The sequence below is a fragment of the Dendropsophus ebraccatus genome, chromosome 13 (genome assembly GCF_027789765.1).
Source record: "Dendropsophus ebraccatus isolate aDenEbr1 chromosome 13, aDenEbr1.pat, whole genome shotgun sequence".
Lineage (NCBI taxonomy): Eukaryota > Metazoa > Chordata > Amphibia > Anura > Hylidae > Dendropsophus > Dendropsophus ebraccatus.
This window is the reverse complement of record NC_091466.1, coordinates 4,153,969-4,178,180: the sequence shown is the minus strand read 5'-3', so window position 1 is coordinate 4,178,180 and position 24,212 is coordinate 4,153,969. Positions and strand designations below refer to the sequence as shown.

Below are 24,212 nucleotides of genomic sequence, written 5' to 3'. Positions count from 1 at the left end.
CTATAGAGTTTCCCATGAGATGCAGCTTGTATGTGATCTGTTATAGATGTTAGATCAGTGACACAGAACTGCTGTCCACTAACACTAGAGTTTCCCATGAGATGCAGCTTGTACATGATCTGTTCTAGATGTTAGATCAGTGACACAGAACTGCTGTCCCCTAACATTATAGAGTTTCCCATGAGATGCAGCTTGTACATGATCTGTTCTAGATGTTAGATCAATGACACAGAACTGTTGTCCCCTAACACTATAGAGTTTCCCATGAGATGCAGCTTGTACGTGATCTGTTATAGATGTTAGATCAGTGACACAGAACTGCTGTCCACTAACACTATAGAGTTTCCCATGAGATGCAGCTTGTCTTTTTTCCCCCGGTTAGCTCTCAAGCAGGAGACTAGTGTCCGGCTTCATCTCATAGAACTCACTAAAGAATCTGCACACAGAACAGACTGTTCTACCTCTACAGCTGATTGGTCTATATACTCGCCTACTAATCTATATCACTGGTCTATTAGCAACAACAAAGTCTCTGTCTATACATGAAAGGACATTCAGAGGAATAAGGATGGAGGAGCTGGGTAGGGAGAGGGTCTGGTAGTGTGACTGAACTACAAGATTCCATCAGAACCTAAGGCTTCCTTTATACAGATTTATCTGACAGATTTTTGGAGCCAAAGTCAGGAATGGATTTGAAAAGAGGAACTCTCAGTCTTTCCTTTATGACCTGTTCTCTGTTTATAGTTTGTTCCTGGCTTTGGCTTCAAAAATCTGTCAGATAAATCCCTCTGTGTATAGGTCCCCTAACAAATTAGATGGTTGTCAGACTGGTGACACTGCAGGAATACATGGGGTGACTGCTAATTATACTGAGGGGAGGGGCTTCATTAACCCCTCCCCCAACATGGTCTCCACCCAAGTGGTATAACCTTTTAATTTTTCCATCAACAAAACCATATTAGGGATTATTTGTTGGCTGCTGGAGACTGGGGGGCCTCACATGGAGCAGCTGCTGGAGACTGGAGGACCTCACATGGAGCGGCTGCTGGAGACTGGGGGACCTCACATGGAGCTACTGCTGGAGACTGGAGGACCTCACATGGAGCGGCTGCTGGAGACTGGAGGACCTCACATGGAGCAGCTGCTGGAGACTGGGGGACCTCACATGGAGCGGGTGCTGGAGACTGGGGGACCTCACATGGAACGGCTGCTGGAGACTGGGGGACCTCACATGGAGCGGCTGCTGGAGACCGGGGGACCTCACATGGAGCGGCTGCTGGAGACTGGGGGACCTCACATGGAGCTGCTGCTGCTAGAGACTGGGGGACCTCACATGGAGCAGCTGCTGGAGACTGGGGGGCCTCACATGGAGCGGGTGCTGCTGGAGACCGGGGGACCTCACATGGAGCTGCTGCTGCTAGAGACTGGGGGACCTCACATGGAGCGGCTGCTGGAGACTGGGGGACCTCACATGGAGCAGCTGCTGGAGACTGGAGGACCTCACATGGAGCGGCTGCTGGAGACTGGAGGACCTCACATGGAGCAGCTGCTGGAGACTGGGGGACCTCACATGGAGCGGGTGCTGCTGGAGACCGGGGGACCTCACATGGAGCGGCTGCTGGAGACTGGGGGACCTCACATGGAATGGCTGCTGGAGACCGGGGGACCTCACATGGAGCAGCTGCTGCTGGAGACCGGGGGACCTCACATGGAGCGGCTGCTGGAGACTGGGGGACCTCACATGGAGCTGCTGCTGCTAGAGACTGGGGGACATCACATGGAGCGGCTGCTAGAGACTGGGGGACCTCACATGGAGCGGCTGCTGGAGACTGGGGGACCTCACATGGAGCGGCTGCTGCTGGAGACTGGGGGACCTCACATGGAGGGGCTGCTGGAGACTGGGGGACCTCACATGGAGCGGCTGCTGCTGGAGACTGGGGGACCTCACATGGAGCGGCTGCTGCTGGAGACTGGGGGGCCTCACATGGAGCAGCTGCTGGAGACTGGGGGGCCTCACATGGAGCAGCTGCTGGAGACTGGAGGACCTCACATGGAGCGGGTGCTGGAGACTGGGGGACCTCACATGGAGCGGGTGCTGCTGGAGACTGGGGGACCTCACATGGAGCGGCTGCTGGAGACTGGGGGACCTCACATGGAGCGGCTGCTGGAGACTGGGGGACCTCACATGGAGCAGCTGCTGGAGACTGGGGGACCTCACATGGAGCGGCTGCTGGAGACTGGAGGACCTCACATGGAGCAGCTGCTGGAGATTGGGGGACTTCACATGAAGCGGCGGCTGGAGACTGGGGGACCTCACATGGAGCGGCTGCTGGAGACTGGGGGCCCTCACATGGAGCGGCTGCTGGAGACTGGGGGACCTCACATGGAGCGGCTGCTGGAGACTGGGGGACCTCACATGGAGCGGCTGCTGGAGACTGGGGGGCCTCACATGGAGCGGCTGCTGGAGACTGGAGGACCTCACATGGAGCGGCTGCTGGAGACTGGAGGACCTCACATGGAGCGGCTGCTGGAGACTGGGGGACCTCACATGGAGCAGCTGCTGGAGACTGGGGGACCTCACATGGAGCGGCTGCTGGAGACGAGGACCTCACATGGAGCGGCTGCTGGAGACTGGGGGACCTCACATGGAGCGGGTGCTGCTGGAGACTGGGGGACCTTACATGGAGTGGCTGCTGGAGACTGGAGGACCTCACATGGAGCGGCTGCTGGAGACTGGAGGACCTCACATGGAGCGGGTGCTGCTGGAGACTGGGGGACCTCACATGAAGGGGCCTGCCCTTTCTCCACACCTGCATCCTATAGAAAACCTATGGGATCCGCTGATTGGCCGTGTGGAGGCTTGTAAATCCCCAAAACCTTAATGACTGAAGCCTGCTCTTCATGAGAAGTGGGGTGCCTCAGCTGACAATAAGGAGACTTGTGACCAGCAGGAGACATCGTTGTCAAGCTGTAATTAATGCTCAGGGACACATGGCTATTGTTCTGGAGCCCATCCCAGCATTGTGCAGGTCTACGACTTATTCCCTAGTGTCTTTAGACAGCTCTTTGTTCTCTGTTTCTCACAGGTGAATGCTTATTGTCCCCCACTGACTTTTTGTGAGAAGCGTATATACAGAACTAGAAAATGTACCCGGCGCTGCCCGGGTATAAAGTGTCAGTGTGTTAATTAGATTTGTTCTAAGGTGCCCAGGAGGCCAAGCTAAAGGTATTGTTTCATCTGAGTTAATCAGTGGAATTAGTGTATACCTGTAGTGCATAGTTGGAGGGGTTCTGTATACCCACAATGTATAGTTTTTAGGGGTCTCGCATATCTGTAGTGCATAGTTGGGGGGGCTGTATACCTATAGTGTATAGTTGAGGGAGGTCCTGTATACCTGCAGTGTACAGTTGGTGAAGGTCCTGTATACCTGTACTGTATAGTTCGGGGGTTCTGTATACCTGTAGTATATAGTTGGTGCTGTATACCTGTAATGTATAGTTGGTGGAGGTCTTGTATACCTGTAGTTTATAGTTTGAGGGTCCTGGATACCTGTAGTGTATAATTGGTGGAGGTCTTGTATACCTGTAGTATATAGTTCGGGGGTCCTGTATACCTGTAGTAAATAGTTTGAGGGTCCTGTATAACTATAGTATTGAGTTGGTGGAGGTCCTGTTTCCTGTAGTGTATAGTTTGGGGTCCTATATACCTGTAGTATATAGCTGGTGGAGTTCCTGTATACCTGTAGTATATTTGGGGTCCTGTATACTTGTAGTATAGAGTTGGTGAAGGTGCTGTATACCTGTATTATAGAGTTGGTGTAGGTCCTGTATACCTGTAGTGTATGGTTTTGAGGTCCTATATACCTGTAGTGTATAGTTTGGGGTCCTATATACCTGTAGTATATAGTTGGTGGAGTTCCTGTATACCTGTAGTGTATAGTTTTGGGGTTCTGTATACCTGTAGTGTATAGTTTGGGGTCCTGTATACTTGTAGTATATAGTTGGTGGAGGTCCTGTATACCTGAAGTATATAGTTGGTGGAGGTCCTGTATACCTGTAGTGTAAAGTTTGGGGTCCTGTATACCTGTAGTATATAGTTTTGTGGAGGTCCCGTGCACTTGTAGTGTATAGTTTTGGGGTCCTGTATACCTGCAGGGTTGTATTTACCCGTATGGCAGTGTTATTCAGTCACAGTGTGTCGGTATTGGTCATGTCTGTATGGGGGTGTTATCCAGTCACAGTATGGCGGTATTGGTCAGGTCTGGTGTGGCGGTGTTATCCAGTCATGGTATGGTGGTATTGGTCAGGTCTGGTATAGCGGTGTTATCCAGTCACAGTATGGCAGTATTGGTCAGGTCTGATATGATGGTGTTATCCAGTCACAGTATGGCGGTATTGGTCAGGACTGGTGTGGCGGTGTTATCCAGTCACAGTTTGCCGGTATTGGTCAGGTTTGGTATGGCAGTGTTATCCAGCACAGTATGGTGGTATTGGTCAGGTCTGGTATGGCAGTGTTATCCAGCACAGTATGGCGGTATTGGTCAGGTCTGGTGTGGCAGTGTTATCCAGTCACAGTATGGCGGTATTGGTCAGGTCTGGTATGACAGTGTTATCCAGCACAGTATAGCGGTATTGGTCAGGTCTGGTGTGGCAGTGTTATCCAGTCACAGTATAGCGGTATTGGTCAGGTCTGGTATGACAGTGTTATCCAGTCACAGTATGGCGGTATTGGTCAGGTCTGGTGTGGCGGTGTTATCCAGTCACAGTATGGCGGTATTGGTCAGGTCTGGTATGGAGGTGTTATCCAGTCACAGTATGGCGGTATTGGTCAGCTCTGGTATGGAGGTGTTATCCAGTCACAGTATGGCGGTATTGGTCAGCTCTGGCAGTGTTATCCAGTCACAGTATGGCGGTATTGGTCAGGTCTGGTATGACAGTGTTATCCAGCACAGTATGGCGGTATTGGTCAGGTCTGGTGTAGCAGTGTTACCCAGTCACAGTTTGGTATACCTGTTGTGCCCTGTATATACATGTCCTGTATAGATGGAGTAGGGGGTCCTGTATATACATGTACTGTATAGATGGAGTAGGGGCTCCTATATACATGTACTGTATAGATGGAGTAGGGGGTCCTGTATATACATGTACTGTATAGATGGAGTAGGGGGTCCTGTATACATGTACTGTATAGATGGAGTAGGGGGCCCTGTATATACATGTACTGTATAGATGGAGTAGGGGGTCCTGTATATACATGTACTGTATAGATGGAGTAGGGGGCCCTGTATATACATGTCCTGTATAGATGGAGTAGGGGGTCCTGTATATACATGTCCTGTATAGATGGAGTAGGGGGTCCTGTATATACATGTCCTGTATAGATGGAGTAGGGGGTCCTGTATATACATGTACTGTATAGATGGAGTAGGGGGCCCTGTATATACATGTACTGTATAGATGGAGTAGGGGGTCCTGTATATACATGTACTGTATAGATGTAGTAGGGGGCCCTGTATATACATGTACTGTATAGATGGAGTAGGGGGCCCTGTATATACATGTACTGTATATTTGGAGTAGGGTGCCCTGTATACATGTACTGTATAGATGGAGTAGGGGGCCCTGTATATACATGTACTGTATGGATGGAGTAGGGGGTTCTGTATACGTGTACTGTATAGATGGAGTAGGGGGTCCTGTATATACATGTACTGTATAGATGGAGTAGGGGGTCTTTTATATACATGTACTGTATAGATGGAGTAGGGGGTCCTGTATATACATGTACTGTATAGATGGAGTAGGGGGCCCTGTATATACATGTACTGTATAGATGGAGTAGGGGGCCCTGTATATACATGTACTGTATAGATGGAGTAGGGGGCCCTGTATATACATGTACTGTATAGATGGAGTAGGGGGTCCTGTATATACATGTACTGTATAGATGGAGTAGGGGGCCCTGTATATACATGTACTGTATAGATGGAGTAGGGGGTCCTGTATATACATGTACTGTATAGATGGAGTAGGGGGACCTGTATATACATGTCCTGTATAGATGGAGTAGGGGGTCCTGTATATACATGTACTGTATAGATGGAGTAGGGGGCCCTGTATATACATGTACTGTATAGATGGAGTAGGGGGCCCTGTATACATGTACTGTATAGATGGAGTAGGGGGTCCTGTATATACATGTACTGTATAGATGGAGTAGGGGGCCCTGTATATACATGTCCTGTATAGATGGAGTAGGGGGTCCTGTATATACATGTACTGTATAGATGGAGTAGGGGGTTCTGTATATACATGTACTGTATAGAAGGAGTAGGGGGTCCTGTATATACATGTACTGTATAGATGGAGTAGGGGGTCCTGTATATACATGTACTGTATAGATGGAGTAGGGGGTTCTGTATATACATGTACTGTATAGATGGAGTAGGGGGTCCTGTATATACATGTACTGTATAGATGGAGTAGGGGGTGATGTATATACATGTCCTGTATAGATGGAGTAGGGGGCCCTGTATATACATGTCCTGTATAGATGGAGTAGGGGGCCCTGTATATACATGTACTGTATAGATGGAGTAGGGGGTCCTGTATATACATGTACTGTATAGATGGAGTAGGGGGTCCTGTATACATGTACTGTATAGATGGAGTAGGGGGTCCTGTATATACATGTACTGTATAGATGGAGTAGGGGGTGGGGGGTGATGTATATACATGTACTGTATAGATGGAGTAGGGGGCCCTGTATATACATGTACTGTATAGATGGAGTAGGGGGTCCTGTATATACATGTACTGTATAGATGTAGTAGGGGGCCCTGTATACATGTAATGTATAGATGGAGTAGGGGGTCCTGTATACATGTACTGTACAGATGGAGTAGGGGGTCCTGTATACCATACCTCCCAACTGTCCCGGATTCAGCGGGACGGTCCCGATTTTGGGGTCACACTGGCAGAGCAGGAAACATCAGCTTCCTGCTCTGCTGAAACTCTTGTGGCCGAAGGCGTCATTCTGCCTCCGGCCACAAGAGGCCGCTCTCTCCCCCGTAGCTCCCAGGGCCGGATTATCACAGGTCTATGGTGCGCCCCCTATACACCATCAGTACCTGACAGAGAGAGCTGGTGCCGGAGGAGGAGGCTGCCGGGGGTCCAGAGCACATGACCTGCATCAGCCTGGAGGGAGGGAGCAGAGCAGTGGTGAGTGCTCTGGGGAGGGGGGTCTGTCAGGTGTCCCTCAGCTGTGCATGGTGCTTATCCCCCCTCCTTCCCCAGCTCTGTGCCCCTGTGCTTATCTCCACCAGCACTGTGCCCCTGTGCTTATCTCCACCAGCTCTCAGTGCCCCCTGTGCTTATCTCCACCAGCTCTGTGCCCCTGTGCTTATCTCCACCAGCTCTGTGCCCCTGTGCTTATCTCCACCAGCTCTGTGCCCCTGTGCTTATCCTGGTGTATCTACTATATGAGGGCACAGAGGTGGTGTATCTTCTATATGAGGGCAGAGAGGTGGCTTATCTACTATATGAGGGCACAGAGGTGGTGTATATACTATATGAGGGCACAGAGGTGGTGTATCTACTATATGAGGGCACAGAGGTGGCGTATATACTATATGAGGGCACAGAGGTGGCGTATCTACTAAATGAGGGCACAGAGGTGGCGTATCTACTAAATGAGGGCACAGAGGTGGCGTATCTACTAAATGAGGGCACAGAGGTGGCGTATCTACTATATGAGGGCACAGAGGTGGCTTATCTACTATATTAGGGCACAGAGGTGGGGTATCTACTATTTGAGGGCACAGAGGTGGGGTATCTACTATATGAGGGCACAGAGGTGGTGTATCTACTATATGAGGGCACAGAGGTGGTGTATATACTATATGAGGGCACAGAGGTGGCTTCTCTATTATATGAGGGCACAGAGGTGGCTTATCTACTATATGAGGGCACAGAGGGGGTGTATATACTATATGAGGGCACAGAGGTGGTGTATCTACTATATGAGGGCACAGAGGTGGTGTATATACTATATGAGGGCACAGAGGTGGTGTATATACTATATGAGGGCACAGAGGTGGTGTATCTACTATATGAGGGCACAGAGGGGCTGTATATACTATATGAGGGCACAGAGGGGCTGTATATACTATATGAGGGCACAGAGGTGGTGTATCTACTATATGAGGGCACAGAGGGGGTGTATATACTATATGAGGGCACAGAGGTGGTGTATCTACTATATGAGGGCACAGAGGTGGTGTATCTACTATATGAGGGCACAGAGGTGGTGTATCTACTATATGAGGGCACAGAGGTGGTATATCTACTATATGAGGGCACAGAGGTGGTGTATCTACTATATGAGGGCACAGAGGTGGCGTATCTACTATATGAGGGCACAGAGGTGGCTTATCTACTATATTAGGGCACAGAGGTGGCGTATCTACTATATGAGGGCACAGAGGTGGGGTATCTACTATATGAGGGCACAGAGGTGGGGTATCTACTATATGGGGGGCACAGAGGTGGCTTATCTACTATATGAGGGCACAGAGGTGGTGTATCTACTATATGAGGGCACAGAGGGGGTGTATCTACTATATGAGGGCACAGAGGGGCCTAAGTTCTATTTGAGGGTCCACAGCAGGCCTAAACACTACAGGGTGGCATACAATGAGCACTGTTACAGTACGGAGCAATATAGATGGGGACTTTGTATAGATGGTGAGGATGGTGCAAAAGCAAAAAGCCTAAAATATTTGTCTGGCAGATTCTTCAGGGACGAGGCATTGCCAGGGGTGGTTTTCATGATGGACTGTACAAGATGGAGAAGAAGAGAAAAAGTGAGCAATTCCGATCAGAGAAGACGCCCCCTGTGAGTCACTGAATGTAGCTGTACTGTAATCATGTATGTGGTGTAAGGAGCCTGTGCAGCATTTGTATCTACCTCCATATGGGTCAGTGTATGGGGAGATACTGGTCATTGTATAGTGGATGTTATGTAGTAATGGTATGGGGGGTATAAGTCATGATGTGGTGATATTTGTTTTTTATATAATGGTAATAGGTGACGTGGATATGAGGGTGTGGCTATGGGGGCGTGGTTATGGGGAGGGCGTGGCTATAGGGGCGCGGTGCATTGCTGTGACTGTCCCTCTTTACTCTCAGCAAAAGTTGGGAGGTATGCTGTATACATGTACTGTATAGATGGAGTAGGGGGCCCTGTATATACATGTACTGTATAGATGGAGTAGGGGGTCCTGTATACCTGTACTGTATAGATGGAGTAGGGGGTCCTGTATATACATGTACTGTATAGATGGAGTAGGGGGTCCTGTATATACATGTACTGTATAGATGGAGTAGGGGGTCCTGTATATACATGTACTGTATAGATGGAGTAGGGGGTCCTGTATATACATGTACTGTATAGATGGAGTAGGGGGTCCTGTATATACATGTACTGTATAGATGGAGTAGGGGGCCCTGTATACCTGTACTGTATAGATGGAGTAGGGGGTCCTGTATATACATGTACTGTATAGATGGAGTAGGGGGTCCTGTATATACTTGTACTGTATAGATGGAGTAGGGGGTCCTGTATACATGTACTGTATAGATGGAGTAGGGGGTCCTGTATACATGTACTGTATAGATGGGGTAGGGGGTCCTGTATACATGTACTGTATAGATGGAGTAGGGCGTCTACCAGTTATTACTGTGGATGTTGTGAGGCAGCTTCCCTAGCAACCATTGCTCCCTGTGAAAATGAAAGCAGTAATCCTATTGGTTGCTAAGGCTCCAACTGCCGTGTCTGCTGCAGCTAATTATATCACCTGTGTTTGCAGTGAGGAGATTTTCCCATTCATCTCTATGAGGCGCCTCTCTTCCCCCTCCCCCTCCCCTCCTGTACATCTGGCGGGGACGGGACCTTCGCAATAACCTTCCCGGGCACCCAATGTATCTGTGGGCCAAATTTGGGGACAAACGGTTCAGGCGTTTGGAAGTCTATAGAGGACAGACAGACAGACAGAAGGACAGACAGACAGACTTTGATTTTTATGATATAGATAGGAGCAGATACTGAGGATTAAACCCAGCATACAGGACAGGAGAAGTAGTACTGTGCACTGTATATATATATATACAGGACAGGAGAAGTAGTACTGTGCACTGTATATATATATACAGGACAGGAGAAGTAGTACTGTGCACTGTATATATATATACAGGACAGGAGAAGTAGTACTGTGTACTGTATATAAATACAGGACAGGAGAAGTAGTACTGTGCACTGTATATAAATACAGGACAGGAGAAGTAGTACTGTGCACTGTATATATATATATATATATACAGGACAGGAGAAGTAGTACTGTGTACTGTATATAAATACAGGACAGGAGAAGTAGTACTGTGCACTGTATATATATATACAGGACAGGAGAAGTAGTACTGTGTACTGTATATAAATACAGGACAGGAGAAGTAGTACTGTGCACTGTATATATATATACAGGACAGGAGAAGTAGTACTGTGCACTGTATATATATATACAGGACAGGAGAAGTAGTACTGTGTACTGTATATATATACAGGACAGGAGAAGTAGTACTGTGCACTGTATATATATATACAGGACAGGAGAAGTAGTACTGTGCACTGTATATATATATACAGGACAGGAGAAGTAGTACTGTGCACTGTATATATATATACAGGACAGGAGAAGTAGTACTGTGCACTGTATATATATATACAGGACAGGAGAAGTAGTACTGTGCACTGTATATATATATACAGGACAGGAGAAGTAGTACTGTGTACTGTATATAAATACAGGACAGGAGAAGTAGTACTGTGCACTGTATATATATATATATATATATATATATATATATACACAGGACAGGAGAAGTAGTACTGTGCACTATATATATATCTACAGGACAGGAGAAGTAGTACTGTGCAGTTATGCTTTGTGCTGCAGGGGGCGGTCTGTTACCTGTGCCCAGGTGTGTTCCTCCCTCTGTCAGACTCACAGTCCTTATTAGGACACTCTGTCCTCTCTGCCAGTGAGTCATGGGGCCGCCCTGTAACCTCCTCCATGTAACACCTATACCTGGATGTGATTACCAGTCTATCCGGTATGCAGCGTAAATACAGTGACATCATCCATCATGGAGCTGGCACTCAGGTGCCCCATACTACAGTATGTTGGCATCATTCTCTACCATCCCATTCTTCTTATAAGAAATTACAAGACGCTATCTCTACTAAAGAGCGAGAAAACTGGTATAACACAGCCTGTAAACTATAGGTCACATGCCTAACTGCAATATATCACCCCAAGTAAGTCTATATCCAAGTGCCGCTACAGTGGTGTGCAGACCAGACCCTGCTCCCTGCTGCTGCAGTCTCTGCCGGCCCTGTCCAGGTGTTGCCAGCCTCTGCCATGCTGCTGCAGTCTCTGCTGGCCCTGTCAAGGTGTTGCCAGCCTCTGCCATGCTGCTGCAGTCTCTGCTGGCCCTGTCAAGGTGTTGCCAGCCTCTGCCATGCTGCTGCAGTCTCTGCTGACCCTGTCCAGGTGTTGCCAGCCTCTGCCATGCTGCTGCAGTCTCTGCCGGCCCTGTCCAGGTGTTGCCAGCCTCTGCCATGCTGCTGCTGTCTCTGCTGGCCCTGTCCAGGTGTTGCCAGCCTCTGCCATGCTGCTGCAGTCTCTGCTGGCCCTGTCAAGGTGTTGCCAGCCTCTGCCATGCTGCTGCAGTCTCTGCTGGCCCTGTCCAGGTGTTTCCAGCCTCTGCCATGCTGCTGCAGTCTCTGCCGGCCCTGTCCAGGTGTTGCCAGCCTCTGCCATGCTGCTGCAGTCTCTGCTGGCCCTGTCCAGGTGTTGCCAGCCTCTGCCATGCTGCTGCTGTCTCTGCTGGCCCTGTCCAGGTGTTGCCAGCCTCTGCCATGCTGCTGCAGTCTCTGCTGGCCCTGTCCAGGTGTTGCCAGCCTCTGCCATGCTGCTGCAGTCTCTGCTGACCCTGTCCAGGTGTTGCCAGCCTCTGCCATGCTGCTGCAGTCTCTGCTGACCCTGTCCAGGTGTTGCCAGCCTCTGCCATGCTGCTGCAGTCTCTGCTGGCCCTGTCCAGGTGTTGCCAGCCTCTGCCATGCTGCTGCAGTCTCTGCCGGCCCTGTCCAGGTGTTGCCAGCCTCTGCCATGCTGCTGCAGTCTCTGCCGGCCCTGTCCAGGTGTTGCCAGCCTCTGCCATGCTGCTGCAGTCTCTGCCGGCCCTGTCCAGGTGTTGCCAGCCTCTGCCATGCTGCTGCAGTCTCTGCCGGCCCTGTCCAGGTGTTGCCAGCCTCTGCCATGCTGCTGCAGTCTCTGCCGGCCCTGTCCAGGTGTTGCCAGCCTCTGCCATGCTGCTGCAGTCTCTGCCGGCCCTGTCAAGGTGTTGCCAGCCTCTGCCATGCTGCTGCAGTCTCTGCTGACCCTGTCCAGGTGTTGCCAGCCTCTGCCATGCTGCTGCAGTCTCTGCTGACCCTGTTCAGGTGTTGCCAGCCTCTGCCATGCTGCTGCAGTCTCTGCTGACCCTGTCCAGGTGTTGCCAGCCTCTGCCATGCTGCTGCAGTCTCTGCTGGCCCTGTTCAGGTGTTGCCAGCCTCTGCCATGCTGCTGCAGTCTCTGCTGACCCTGTCCAGGTGTTGCCAGCCTTGCTCTCCAGACTGTTGTTACATTCATAGGAATGTTTGCAGGGTTTCTTGGGATATTTCTGGGATAACTCCACCCTGAGTGAGCGGGGCCAATCATCCACATACAATAGCCCAGGTCCTCCCAGTGATGTCAGCAGCCGCTTATATAGTCAGGCTCCATCCCCCGCCTCAGTGTGAGCAAGCAGCAACCATGAATGGCCTGTGTACCCTCCAGCAGCTGCAGCCGGAGTCCGAGCAGGTCAGTACCTGGCTATAAGACAGACACGGCTTCCTTCATAGTAAAGTGCAGCAGGATATGTCTCGGTGGATATGTCTCGGTAGGAATTACTGTGACACTGTCATAAAGGGAATAGTATTTGTTACACTGTATCGCTGTGGGGAGTTGTAGTTGTTACACTGTATCGCTGTGGGGAGTTGTAGTTGTTACACTGTATCGCGGGGGGGGAGTTGTAGTTGTTACACTGTATCGCTGTGAGAGTTGTAGTTGTTACACTGTATCGCTGTGGGAGTTGTAGTTGTTACACTGTATCGCTGTGGGAGTTGTAGTTATTACACTGTATCGCTGTGGGGAGTTGTAGTTGTTACACTGTATCGCGGGGGTTAGTTGTAGTTGTTACACTGTATCGCTGTGAGAGTTGTAGTTGTTACATTGTATCGCTGTGAGAGTTGTAGCTGTTACATTGTATCGCTGTGAGAGTTGTAGTTGTTACACTGTATCGCTGTGAGAGTTGTAGTTGTTACACTGTATCGCTGAAAGTTGTAGTTATTACACTGTATCTCTGTGGGAGTTGTAGTTGTTACACTGTATCGCTGGGGGGAGTTGTAGTTATTACACTATCGCTGGGGGGAGTTGTAGTCGTTACACTGTATCGCGGGGGGGGGGGGGGGTTGTAGTTGTTACACTGTATCGCTGTGAGAGTTGTAGTTGTTACACTGTATCGCTGGGGGAGTTGTAGTTTGTTACACTGTATCGCGGGGGGAGTTGTAGTTGTTACACTGTATCGCTGGGGGAGTTGTAGTTTGTTACACTGTATCGCTGTGAGAGTTGTAGTTGTTACACTGTATCGCTGGGGGAGTTGTAGTTGTTACATTGTATCGCTGTGAGAGTTGTAGTTGTTACATTGTATCGCTGTGAGAGTTGTAGTTGTTACACTGTATCGCTGTGAGAGTTGTAGTTGTTACATTGTATCGCTGTGAGAGTTGTAGTTGTTACATTGTATCGCTGTGAGAGTTGTAGTTGTTACACTGTATCGCTGTGAGAGTTGTAGTTGTTACACTGTATCGCTGAAAGTTGTAGTTATTACACTGTATCTCTGTGGGAGTTGTAGTTGTTACACTGTATCGCTGGGGGGAGTTGTAGTTATTACACTATCGCTGGGGGGAGTTGTAGTCGTTACACTGTATCGCGGGGGGGGGGGGGGGTTGTAGTTGTTACACTGTATCGCTGTGAGAGTTGTAGTTGTTACACTGTATCGCTGGGGGAGTTGTAGTTTGTTACACTGTATCGCGGGGGGAGTTGTAGTTGTTACACTGTATCGCTGGGGGAGTTGTAGTTTGTTACACTGTATCGCTGTGAGAGTTGTAGTTGTTACACTGTATCGCTGGGGGAGTTGTAGTTGTTACATTGTATCGCTGTGAGAGTTGTAGTTGTTACATTGTATCGCTGTGAGAGTTGTAGTTGTTACACTGTATCGCTGTGAGAGTTGTAGTTGTTACATTGTATCGCTGTGAGAGTTGTAGTTGTTACATTGTATCGCTGTGAGAGTTGTAGTTGTTACACTGTATCGCTGTGAGAGTTGTAGTTGTTACACTGTATCGCTGAAAGTTGTAGTTATTACACTGTATCTCTGTGGGAGTTGTAGTTGTTACACTGTATCGCTGGGGGGAGTTGTAGTTATTACACTATCGCTGGGGGGAGTTGTAGTCGTTACACTGTATCGCGGGGGGGGGGGAGTTGTAGTTGTTACACTGTATCGCTGTGAGAGTTGTAGTTGTTACACTGTATCGCTGGGGGAGTTGTAGTTTGTTACACTGTATCGCGGGGGGAGTTGTAGTTGTTACACTGTATCGCTGGGGGAGTTGTAGTTTGTTACACTGTATCGCTGTGAGAGTTGTAGTTGTTACACTGTATCGCTGGGGGAGTTGTAGTTTGTTACACTGTATCGTGGGGGGGGAGTTGTAGTTGTTACACTGTATCGCTGGGGGAGTTGTAGTTATTACACTGTATCGCTGTGGGAGTTGTAGTTATTACACTGTATCGCTGGGGGGAGTTGTAGTCGTTACACTGTATCGTGGGGGGGAGTTGTAGTTGTTACACTGTATCGCTGGGGGGAGTTGTCGTTGTTACACTGTATCGCTGGGGGGAGTTGTAGTCGTTACACTGTATCGTGGGGGGGAGTTGTAGTTGTTACACTGTATCGCTGGGGGAGTTGTAGTTATTACACTGTATCGCTGGGGGGAGTTGTAGTTGTTACACTGTATCGTGGGGGGGGGGAGTTGTAGTTGTTACACTGTGTCGCGGGGGGAGTTGTAGTTGTTACACTGTATCGCGGGGGGAGTTGTAGTTGTTACACTGTATCGCGGGGGGAGTTGTCGTTGTTACACTGTATCGTGGGGGGGGAGTTGCAGTTGTTACACTATCGCTGTGGGAAATGTAGTTGTTACACTATCACTGTGGGGAGTTGTAGTTGTTACACTGTATCGCTGTGGGAGGAGTTGGAGTTGTTACACTGTTGAGAGTTGTAGTTGTTACACTGTATTGGTGTAAGAGTTGTACATTTTAGGGTCTACTGGACAGGCACAGGAGGTACCATCTTGGGCCGCCTGGGCTAGTGGCCTGTACTCCTCATAGCACAGCCCTGGGCAGTCTTCAAGTATGTGCATTGCCCTATGGAGGAGATCCTATGGAGGTGACAGCAATCACAGCCTGTCCAGACATCACTTGTACCCTTAGGAATGTCTGGATTCCTGTGGGAAAAGACTATTAACCCCTGCACTCCCTGCTTATATATGGAGAGACGTCACTCCAGCATGTAGATCTGCTCTCTCTTTACACAATACAGACGTCACTCCAGCATGGAGATCTGCTCTCTCCTTACACAATACAGACGTCACTCCAGCATGGAGATCTGCTCTCTCCTTACACAATACAGACGTCACGTCTTTGCCTTTTGATCCAATCTGTTATTTGTTCCACGACGTGACGGAAGGAGGTGAGGCTCTCTCAGCCACAAAGACTATTCCTCCCGGAGTTCACCTTACTCTATTGTTAGCTCTTAAATGCCTATTAAATCATTGGCTCAAGTCTACATCCCCTACAATACCAGAGTTGGTTGATAATCTCAAAGAAACACTTCATTGGGAAATGATTGATACCCTACGTAGTAATGAAAAGTTTACGATTTCTTTCATGAAAAAATGGAAACTTTTTATAGTGAATGTTCTGTCTACAGAAGAAAGAAACTCTGTTATGCAACAATTTTCCAATACAACTTGGTATCACAAAGCAATGGTTGCAGGTACCCTGGGAGTACTTACCTGTATTTGATATAAAGCATAGTATGATACAATATTACTTCAATTGTATGTTAGAGCAATAATTGGTTGCTTTGTCTGTTTTAATGATTTGTTATATTTATTTATATAATTTTATATAAGTCTACTGACTTATCATAGTTTATCTATTTTATGATTGTTCTTATCACTTTGTATTTATGTATAACTTCAATAAAATATTGTAAATGAAAATACAGACGTCACTCCAGCATGGAGATCTGCTCTCTCCTTACACAATACAGACGTCACTCCAGCATGGAGATCTGCTCTCTCCTTACACAATACAGACGTCACTCCAGCATGGAGATCTGCTCTCTCCTTACACAATACAGACGTCACTCCAGCATGGAGATCTGCTCTCTCCTTACACAATACAGACGTCACTCCAACAATGGAGATCTGCTCTCTCCTTACACAATACAGACGTCACTCCAACAATGGAGACCTGCTCTCACACAATACAGACGTCACTCCAACAATGGAGATCTGCTCTCTCCTTACACAATACAGACGTCACTCCAACAATGGAGACCTGCTCTCACACAATACAGACGTCACTCCAACAATGGAGACCTGCTCTCACACAATACAGACGTCACTCCAACAATGGAGATCTGCTCTCTCCTTACACAATACAGACGTCGCTCCAGCATGGAGATCTGCTCTCTCCTTACACAATACAGACGTCACTCCAACAATGGAGATCTGCTCTCACACAATACAGACGTCACTCCAACAATGGAGATCTGCTCTCTCCTTACACAATACAGACGTCACTCCAACAATGGAGGCCTGCTCTCACACAATACAGACGTCACTCCAACAATGGAGACCTGCTCTCTCCTTACACAATACAGACGTCACTCCAACAATGGAGACCTGCTCTCACACAATAGATGTCACTCCAACAATGGAGACCTGCTCTCTCCTTACACAATACAGACGTCACTCCAACAATGGAGACCTGCTCTCACACAATAGACGTCACTCCAACAATGGAGATCTGCTCTCTCCTTACACAATACAGACGTCACTCCAACAATGGAGACCTGCTCTCACACAATACAGACGTCACTCCAACAATGGAGACCTGCTCTCACACAATACAGACGTCACTCCAACAATGGAGACCTGCTCTCACACAATACAGACGTCACTCCAACAATGGAGATCTGCTCTCTCCTTACACAATACAGACGTCACTCCAACAATGGAGACCTGCTCTCACACAATAGACGTCACTCCAACAATAGAGACCTGCTCTCTCCTTACACAATACAGACGTCACTCCAACAATGGAGATCTGCTCTCTCCTTACACAATACAGTGATAAATATATCTGGATGTGCACAGGGGCGGACGGCTGATACCAAAGAGGAAGGGGAAAAGTTCTCAGAAAAGCCTTGGGGTGGGTGAAGATGTTTGGTAGCTGTAGGGGAGTTCATAGAGCCGGGTTCACACACAGCAGTCTTTCATTCATATATATAATTTATCATAGGGGACACTTGTTGCAGCTAAAAGAAGATGCATCATATACATATTTATATTTATTGTCCCAAATGTGTGGGTCAATAATGTCCTGATAGGTCTGTAGTAACAGGACACAGTCACTGAGTGGTCATGGTAGTCAGTGACCTATTAAAGTGTGAGCTCACTGGGTAAGGGATGAGGTTTACTGAGTAAAGTGCATTACGAGTTGAGTCATTTGGAGAACAGTGCTTGTAATTCCAGTAATATAGGTGACTGGGGTGTAGATGTTTGATGAAAGGTCAGTCTACTTCATCTCATTGCTTTTACCTCCCAGGACAGTGTGAAAACACTGCGTCTGACCCTAAGGGATGACCCATCTCCAGAGAGGACGGACACCACCAAAGTGAAGGTGAGATACAGACCCTGAATATATTACACTACAACATCTATTCAATAGTCTACTTGATCTACAGCCATATGGTGAAAGATGATGTATTGACGTACTGTATAACTGAGGAGATGGGTATTGTAGGGTGGTTGTCTTACAACCTCCTATGGACACTTAATGGTGGTTGTCATCACCCAGCTACGTTGTAGGGGGTCCACCTGTCCTGGTTCCCCATTATACGACGTCATGCTCTGTTGATGTTCGTCAGCATTGCCGTCAGACAGCTATATTTACTTCCCTCCCTCCGAATATCTATTACATTGAGTAATATGGACCATCCCTGGTGTCAACAGCTGTCACTAATCCTTTCTTGTTGTCCTTAGCCGGTGGGACGTGCCTTTGCCCTCATCTCCTCTCGCCCCCTCCGGGGGTCCCGGCCCCTCAACTCTGAACTGATCAAATCCAAAGATGGAGATGAAGAGATCATTAAGGTATGAGACCTCTGTCACCACTACGTATGTCCATTGCATCCACTCTGGGGCCAGATTGTAAGAAATAACAAGGTTCGGCTATATCCAGCCCATGTGTCACCTTCTGGGAATGTACGCGAGGTGGAGACCACTTATGTCACTGAGGAATTTCAATGTGATTTAAATGGATAAAGATTACAGCTGCTGAGGGTAATATAGCTCCGCACACAGGATTATTATAGCTCAGGGCCCGTCTCCGCTGCATTGATCTCAGATAAAGTATCTTGCACACACAGGTCCTCCCCGCTGGTGGGGCCCAATGTGGTGTATACTGGAGGCCGAGGTGTTCCCTGTACATACACAGCTATGTTTGCACGCTGCTATTTGTGTATTGGTATTTATGACTGCTCAGTATCACATTGGGGAAATGGAGAGCAGTCACATTCAGGTGATAAAAGATCATGGCATAAGCTGCAAAGCATTGACGATTGTTGTTGTTGGTTGAGGCAATGGGAGGAGCAGGTTCACCCCTGTATACCTATGTTGTCCTACTCTTCCAGGTTTATCTTAAAGCCAAAGCAGAGGACAAAAAAAACCATGAATGGAACGTCAGCCAGCTGAGGAACGAGGTGCGGCAGATCCAGGAGGTGAGGTGGTTTTCCTTAACAGCTTTTGTCATATTGGGATGGTAGCAAATGGAGCAAGGATGACCTGATGTGTAGATATGCAACTTTACTAAACTATTCACGGTAGGACAGCATTAAAACCTCATGATCAATGACTACACTAAGATGCATAAGAATAATATGGGAGCAAGTATGACATGATAACCTGGAGATGTGAGGGTTAATCCTCTGTCCTTGAGAATACCTCTTTACAGCTTCCTCTGCAGTAATGTATTACAAGCTATGAATTATTAATCCATAGAGTAACGTACATCCTGGGTTTTAGCCAGGTCAGAAAGCTTTCCATAGATCCTTGGGTTATATTACAATGGGTGAGTGCAGAATTTGTGGTCGGGATGTTCTTATTGTGATCTCTGCTCCTTTAGGCTCGGACCTCCTTGAAGCTTCTTAGGGAAGACCTTGATGCCTCCAAACATGAGCTTCATCAGTCAGACAAGGTAGGCTTAATGTTCCTATACAACTTTGTGATGCTCCAATACTTGAGATGACATGTACTAACTTGGTCTGGTCTTGTTGTGTAGGGTGATCTGATGGAAAGGCAGAATGGGGATGGTAACACTAATGCATTATGGTCCCAGACAGCAGCACACGAAGAGGTGAGCAGTGGGGGCTGCTGTACACCATTCAGGGACTATCATATTGCTCGCGCCTCCTGATGTGGCTTTTGTACTTTTAGGAATTCCCACTGGATAATGGTAAAAACATGAGGGAGACGGCTCAGAAACTGTATGCTAGACTTCAGGAAACAGAGAGACGGCACCAGGCGGACCGCAAGATGTACGAGGTCAGATCTCCACCAGTGCTGGTGTATGATCGGGGGAGACTCGCCAACTATTTAACTTTTATTGTTCTTCTGGCATTAGGAAAAACTAACTCACTGGCAACAGGAAGCCGAGCAGAGCAACCGAGCACGTGTAGAGGCACAGCAGGTGGCCACGGACCGCAAGAAAGAGGTGGATGAGCTGAAGAGGCTTATGTCCAATATGGAGAAGGTAAGCATTGGAGTTGTGTGCAGGTGCTTTCCACTTTTAGTTGTCATACAGATGAGATACATACGGTTTTCTGGAAGCCCCACAATATTCAGGATGATGTCTGTAATCTGAACCCCTTGGAGCTGATCACAAACTCTTGTGGTCCAATCTCCAGCACATCAATGATTTTCACGCATAACAGGGAAGCATTTTACAGAATCTCTGTAGACGGCAGTATATGGGAATCTGATGCAGAAATTACTTACAGTACATTTGATAACCAGACGGACAAGTTCCTGATCCTATAATCTGCTGTTTGCGCTGCCATAGTAATCTATTGTATGATTATAATTGTGAGCACTAAATCCCATAAACATACCTGGTTGTCACAAAGTGCTATAAGGCTTACAGTAATATGTAGCGTCTAGAAGGCTTGTTGAATCACCGATCCCTATTCCGCAGGAGCACCAGCAGTTACTGCAGACTGTTAAAGACAATGAAAAAGAGCTGGAGAATATGAGAGAACAGAATCAGCCAGACCATGCACTGCAGGAGAGGTGAGAACTAAAGAGTACGGAGACAGTCCACGCTGGGTCACTTATACCTATTATACTCACACAACCCCATAGGGGCACAGGGCCAATATAATCTGGGTACACCCCTCATCCTGGTTGATAGCGGCTGCATGCACTTCCTCTATTGTAAAGTCGGCAGCAGACAGTCCCCACCACCACTTCATGGTGGTGCCTATAACCTGAACACCACATCTGTCATTCCAGGTGTCAAGAACTGGAAAAGACTGTGTCTACTCTGAAGGAGAAGATTCATCACCTGGACGACATGCTGAAAAGCCAGCAACGTAAAGTGCGTCAGATGATAGAGCAGGTAATAGCAAAGTGTTCTGGGATTCCGAAAGACAACATTCAGTGGCTCTTCTGTATGCCTCATATGTTTCTGCTATTATTTACTTCAGCTCCAGAATTCCCGTACGGCCACACAGGAAAAGGATTCGCTGATTCAGGAGCTGCGGGAGAAAGTATCATGGCTGCAGGCAGAGGTGAGAGGTGGTCCACACCCCGAGACGTGAGTGGTCTTCTGGGTCCTGCAGAATTTGTTCTAGGAAGGTCTTGACCCAATGAGGGGAAACTACAGAACAAATCCACAAAGCCAAAACAATGACAGTGGATTTATCTTATCTATGGAAAGGTTTGCTTTACAAGGTCTGGACCGTTCCAGGGAATCCCAGCACCTGGAAAGCTTTTTGAACTTTTAAAGTGACTCCGTACTGGTATGTAGCCGCCCCCAAACCACTGGTACTGCTTGGTAGGGGTCCTCACACAGTGTCCGTGTTCATTGCTGATTGGTACTGTAACCATCCTAACAATCAGCTGACAAACAAGAAATCGAATCTTTTGCATCATTGCAAAGTAAACTAGCAACAATTGGCTTCCTATAGTCCATGTCACTCGTAGAGGCAATACATTTGCCCTTGTAGAAAGGCTGTAACCCTACAATCAGCAGCTTATATCATAAGAATAGGCTGATATCAGACACATTTATAGACTGATCTAGAGGGTAGGGAGGTTTCTAGATTTGGCATCGCTCATTGTAGACTACTGCTTCAGCCTCTATAAAAGCGAGTAGTGTTGTGTTCTTCTCAGCAGCAGATCTTTATTAGATTGCAGGCTTGGTGTCACTATGAAGGAGAAGCTGCTATTACCTGAGTCTTCGGTGTTGTCGTCACCCTGTATTACTCATCCCAATGACCTCATTTCGTTTTTGTTTGTTTTCCAGAATCTTGAACTACAGGACAAACTGGAACATTTTCTATCTTCTCAACCAGGCCACACGTCCTACCTGCCGAGGAGCTACTCTAGGCCCAACCTGCAGAATGTGTATGTTCTTCCATACCATTGCTATTGACCAGAGCTCAGTGATGAATGACTTGTATGAGCAGTGCCCATTAATATTCCACATTTGTAATATTGGCTTCTTTGTTTTGTTTAGCAAGCGAGTATATATCCCAGCAGGATCTGGCCGACCATTACCGCTGATCAAGTTGGTGGAGACATGATGTGCGACCACGACTACAGCTGGACCTGCCCTGTTCCTTTTGGGCAACTTGTAGACAAGGAATGGTAGAAATTTCTTACACTTCCCTGGTGGATTACCCACCTTACAGTGCATCCCTGTGTAATGAGAAGAATTTACCAGCATCCACCTATAGCCTGGCTGGAAGGGGTGGGGGGGCTTTAATACATATCATGGACACTATAAAATAACCCAATGAATATGGAAAATATACAAGGATTTCATCTGCATAGATGCACAGGACACTATGACTGGATGGATTGTGGGCTGTCAGGCGGCTAGACACTCAATACTGTGCCTTTTGTCACCTAAACCAAAGATGGAGCTGCTGTTTACCCAACAAGACTCTCTGGCACATCACATGCAACTAAACAAACTAAGGTGCTGACGTACCCGTCGGCAGGAAGTACATTAACTGCTTCCACTCTGGGTGGAACTGGAAAGACTGGGAAAGCCCTGGAGACTCTCTGCCAGGTGTTATATAACCCTACAAGCTTATAAAACCCTCCTAGTAATGTACACGCCCTGGCAGGATGAACATGAGTGCTGGACACAATGTGGGGTTCATGGACTAATTCTTAAGGTCTACAAAACCTTTGCAGACGCCTTGTCCTTTATTAGACGCCTTTCATTAGTATCATGGCCTATAGGAGCGTAAAAATGCTGAGGTAGTCAAAGCAATATACTGTAACTCTACCTGTACCCCTGCAGGTAGATTATACTGGGACTTGTAGTTCCACAATAGCAATTAGCAATGGATTCACAGGTTTATCTATTCCACAGACACTTACATCTAAGCCTGTAATTCATACACGAAGGGCTAGAGGCTGCGCCTCATGTGTACTACCACTGTGGAGCACTGATGTTGGGGGTTGTACTCCTCCTCTCCTGCAGCTAACCTTGCATGTATTTATTTATGTTTTTGCCTTTCCCTGCATCTGACGTGCTGTATTATACCGGAGGTGTAGATGCACTTGCGTAGTATTGAATAAATTATGTTATTTAAGGCTGGTGAAGCCTCCAGTCTGTGCCGGTGACATGTAAGTACATGAAGTGGTGACTGGTTTCGTCTGTGTTACACACCCAGCATAATTAGTGTGTCACACACCCACACAGCCAGGGCTTCAGAGACGGCTATGTATAAGGACCCACTGCTCTATAGAGGGAGCCAAAAAAAGGTTCCCTCAGTATAATCTTAGGGTCCTATTACACTGACCGATTTCTAACGATTAACGACCGCAAACGAGATTGTTTTTCGTTAACCTGAAATCGTTTCCCATATTACACAGAACGATGGTCGTTAGTTACGATCGTTACTATGATTGTTATTGCGATCATTACTACAAACGTTTATTCCTTCTGATCCCAGTAAAACAATAAACAATGCGCAATTACCCTGAATGATTAGTGAAAAAACATGGAACTTCAGGGAATGAATGTGGAATTACAGCGAACAATTAATGAGAATTTTAGGTTCAGATTTAAATCAATGATCAACGACATACGAGCGATTTTTCGATCGTTGCCTGCAATTACACAGATCGATTATCGTTGAAACTCGAATGATAACGAATTTTCGCACGATAATCGTCCCGTGTAATAGGGCCCTAAGACCCCAGAGGGCCGCCAGACCAGGCGCTACACACAGCTGAGCACTTGTGACAGGTCTGCTGACAGGGAAAAGTCACTAAACATCAGCAGCCCTCAGTATAATCTAAGGGTGGTATTACGCGAAGCGATTTTTTTCAATTAACGATTAACGATAAACGATCTCCAACGATCGCAATAGCGGTTGCCTAATAATCGTTCGTTTTACTACACGGAAAGATTATCGGTTATATTGGAGCAACAAAATTCAAG

The 24,212-nt window shown here is 47.6% G+C and overlaps 1 protein-coding gene across 1 annotated transcript; it reads left to right on the top strand.

Annotated features, from left to right (window-relative positions):
- Positions 1–12,833: 12,833 nt before the first annotated feature.
- TUFT1 (tuftelin 1) lies at positions 12,834–23,358 on the top strand. The gene is made up of 13 exons (XM_069949334.1): positions 12,834–12,959; positions 18,081–18,155; positions 18,518–18,625; positions 19,165–19,251; positions 19,656–19,727; positions 19,812–19,886; positions 19,967–20,074; positions 20,154–20,282; positions 20,724–20,818; positions 21,041–21,146; positions 21,235–21,318; positions 22,056–22,156; positions 22,269–23,358. Exons 1-13 carry the CDS (start codon positions 12,849–12,851, stop codon positions 22,333–22,335), a joined length of 1,218 nt encoding a protein of 405 aa, XP_069805435.1. The 5' UTR covers positions 12,834–12,848; the 3' UTR covers positions 22,336–23,358.
- Positions 23,359–24,212: the final 854 nt, after the last annotated feature.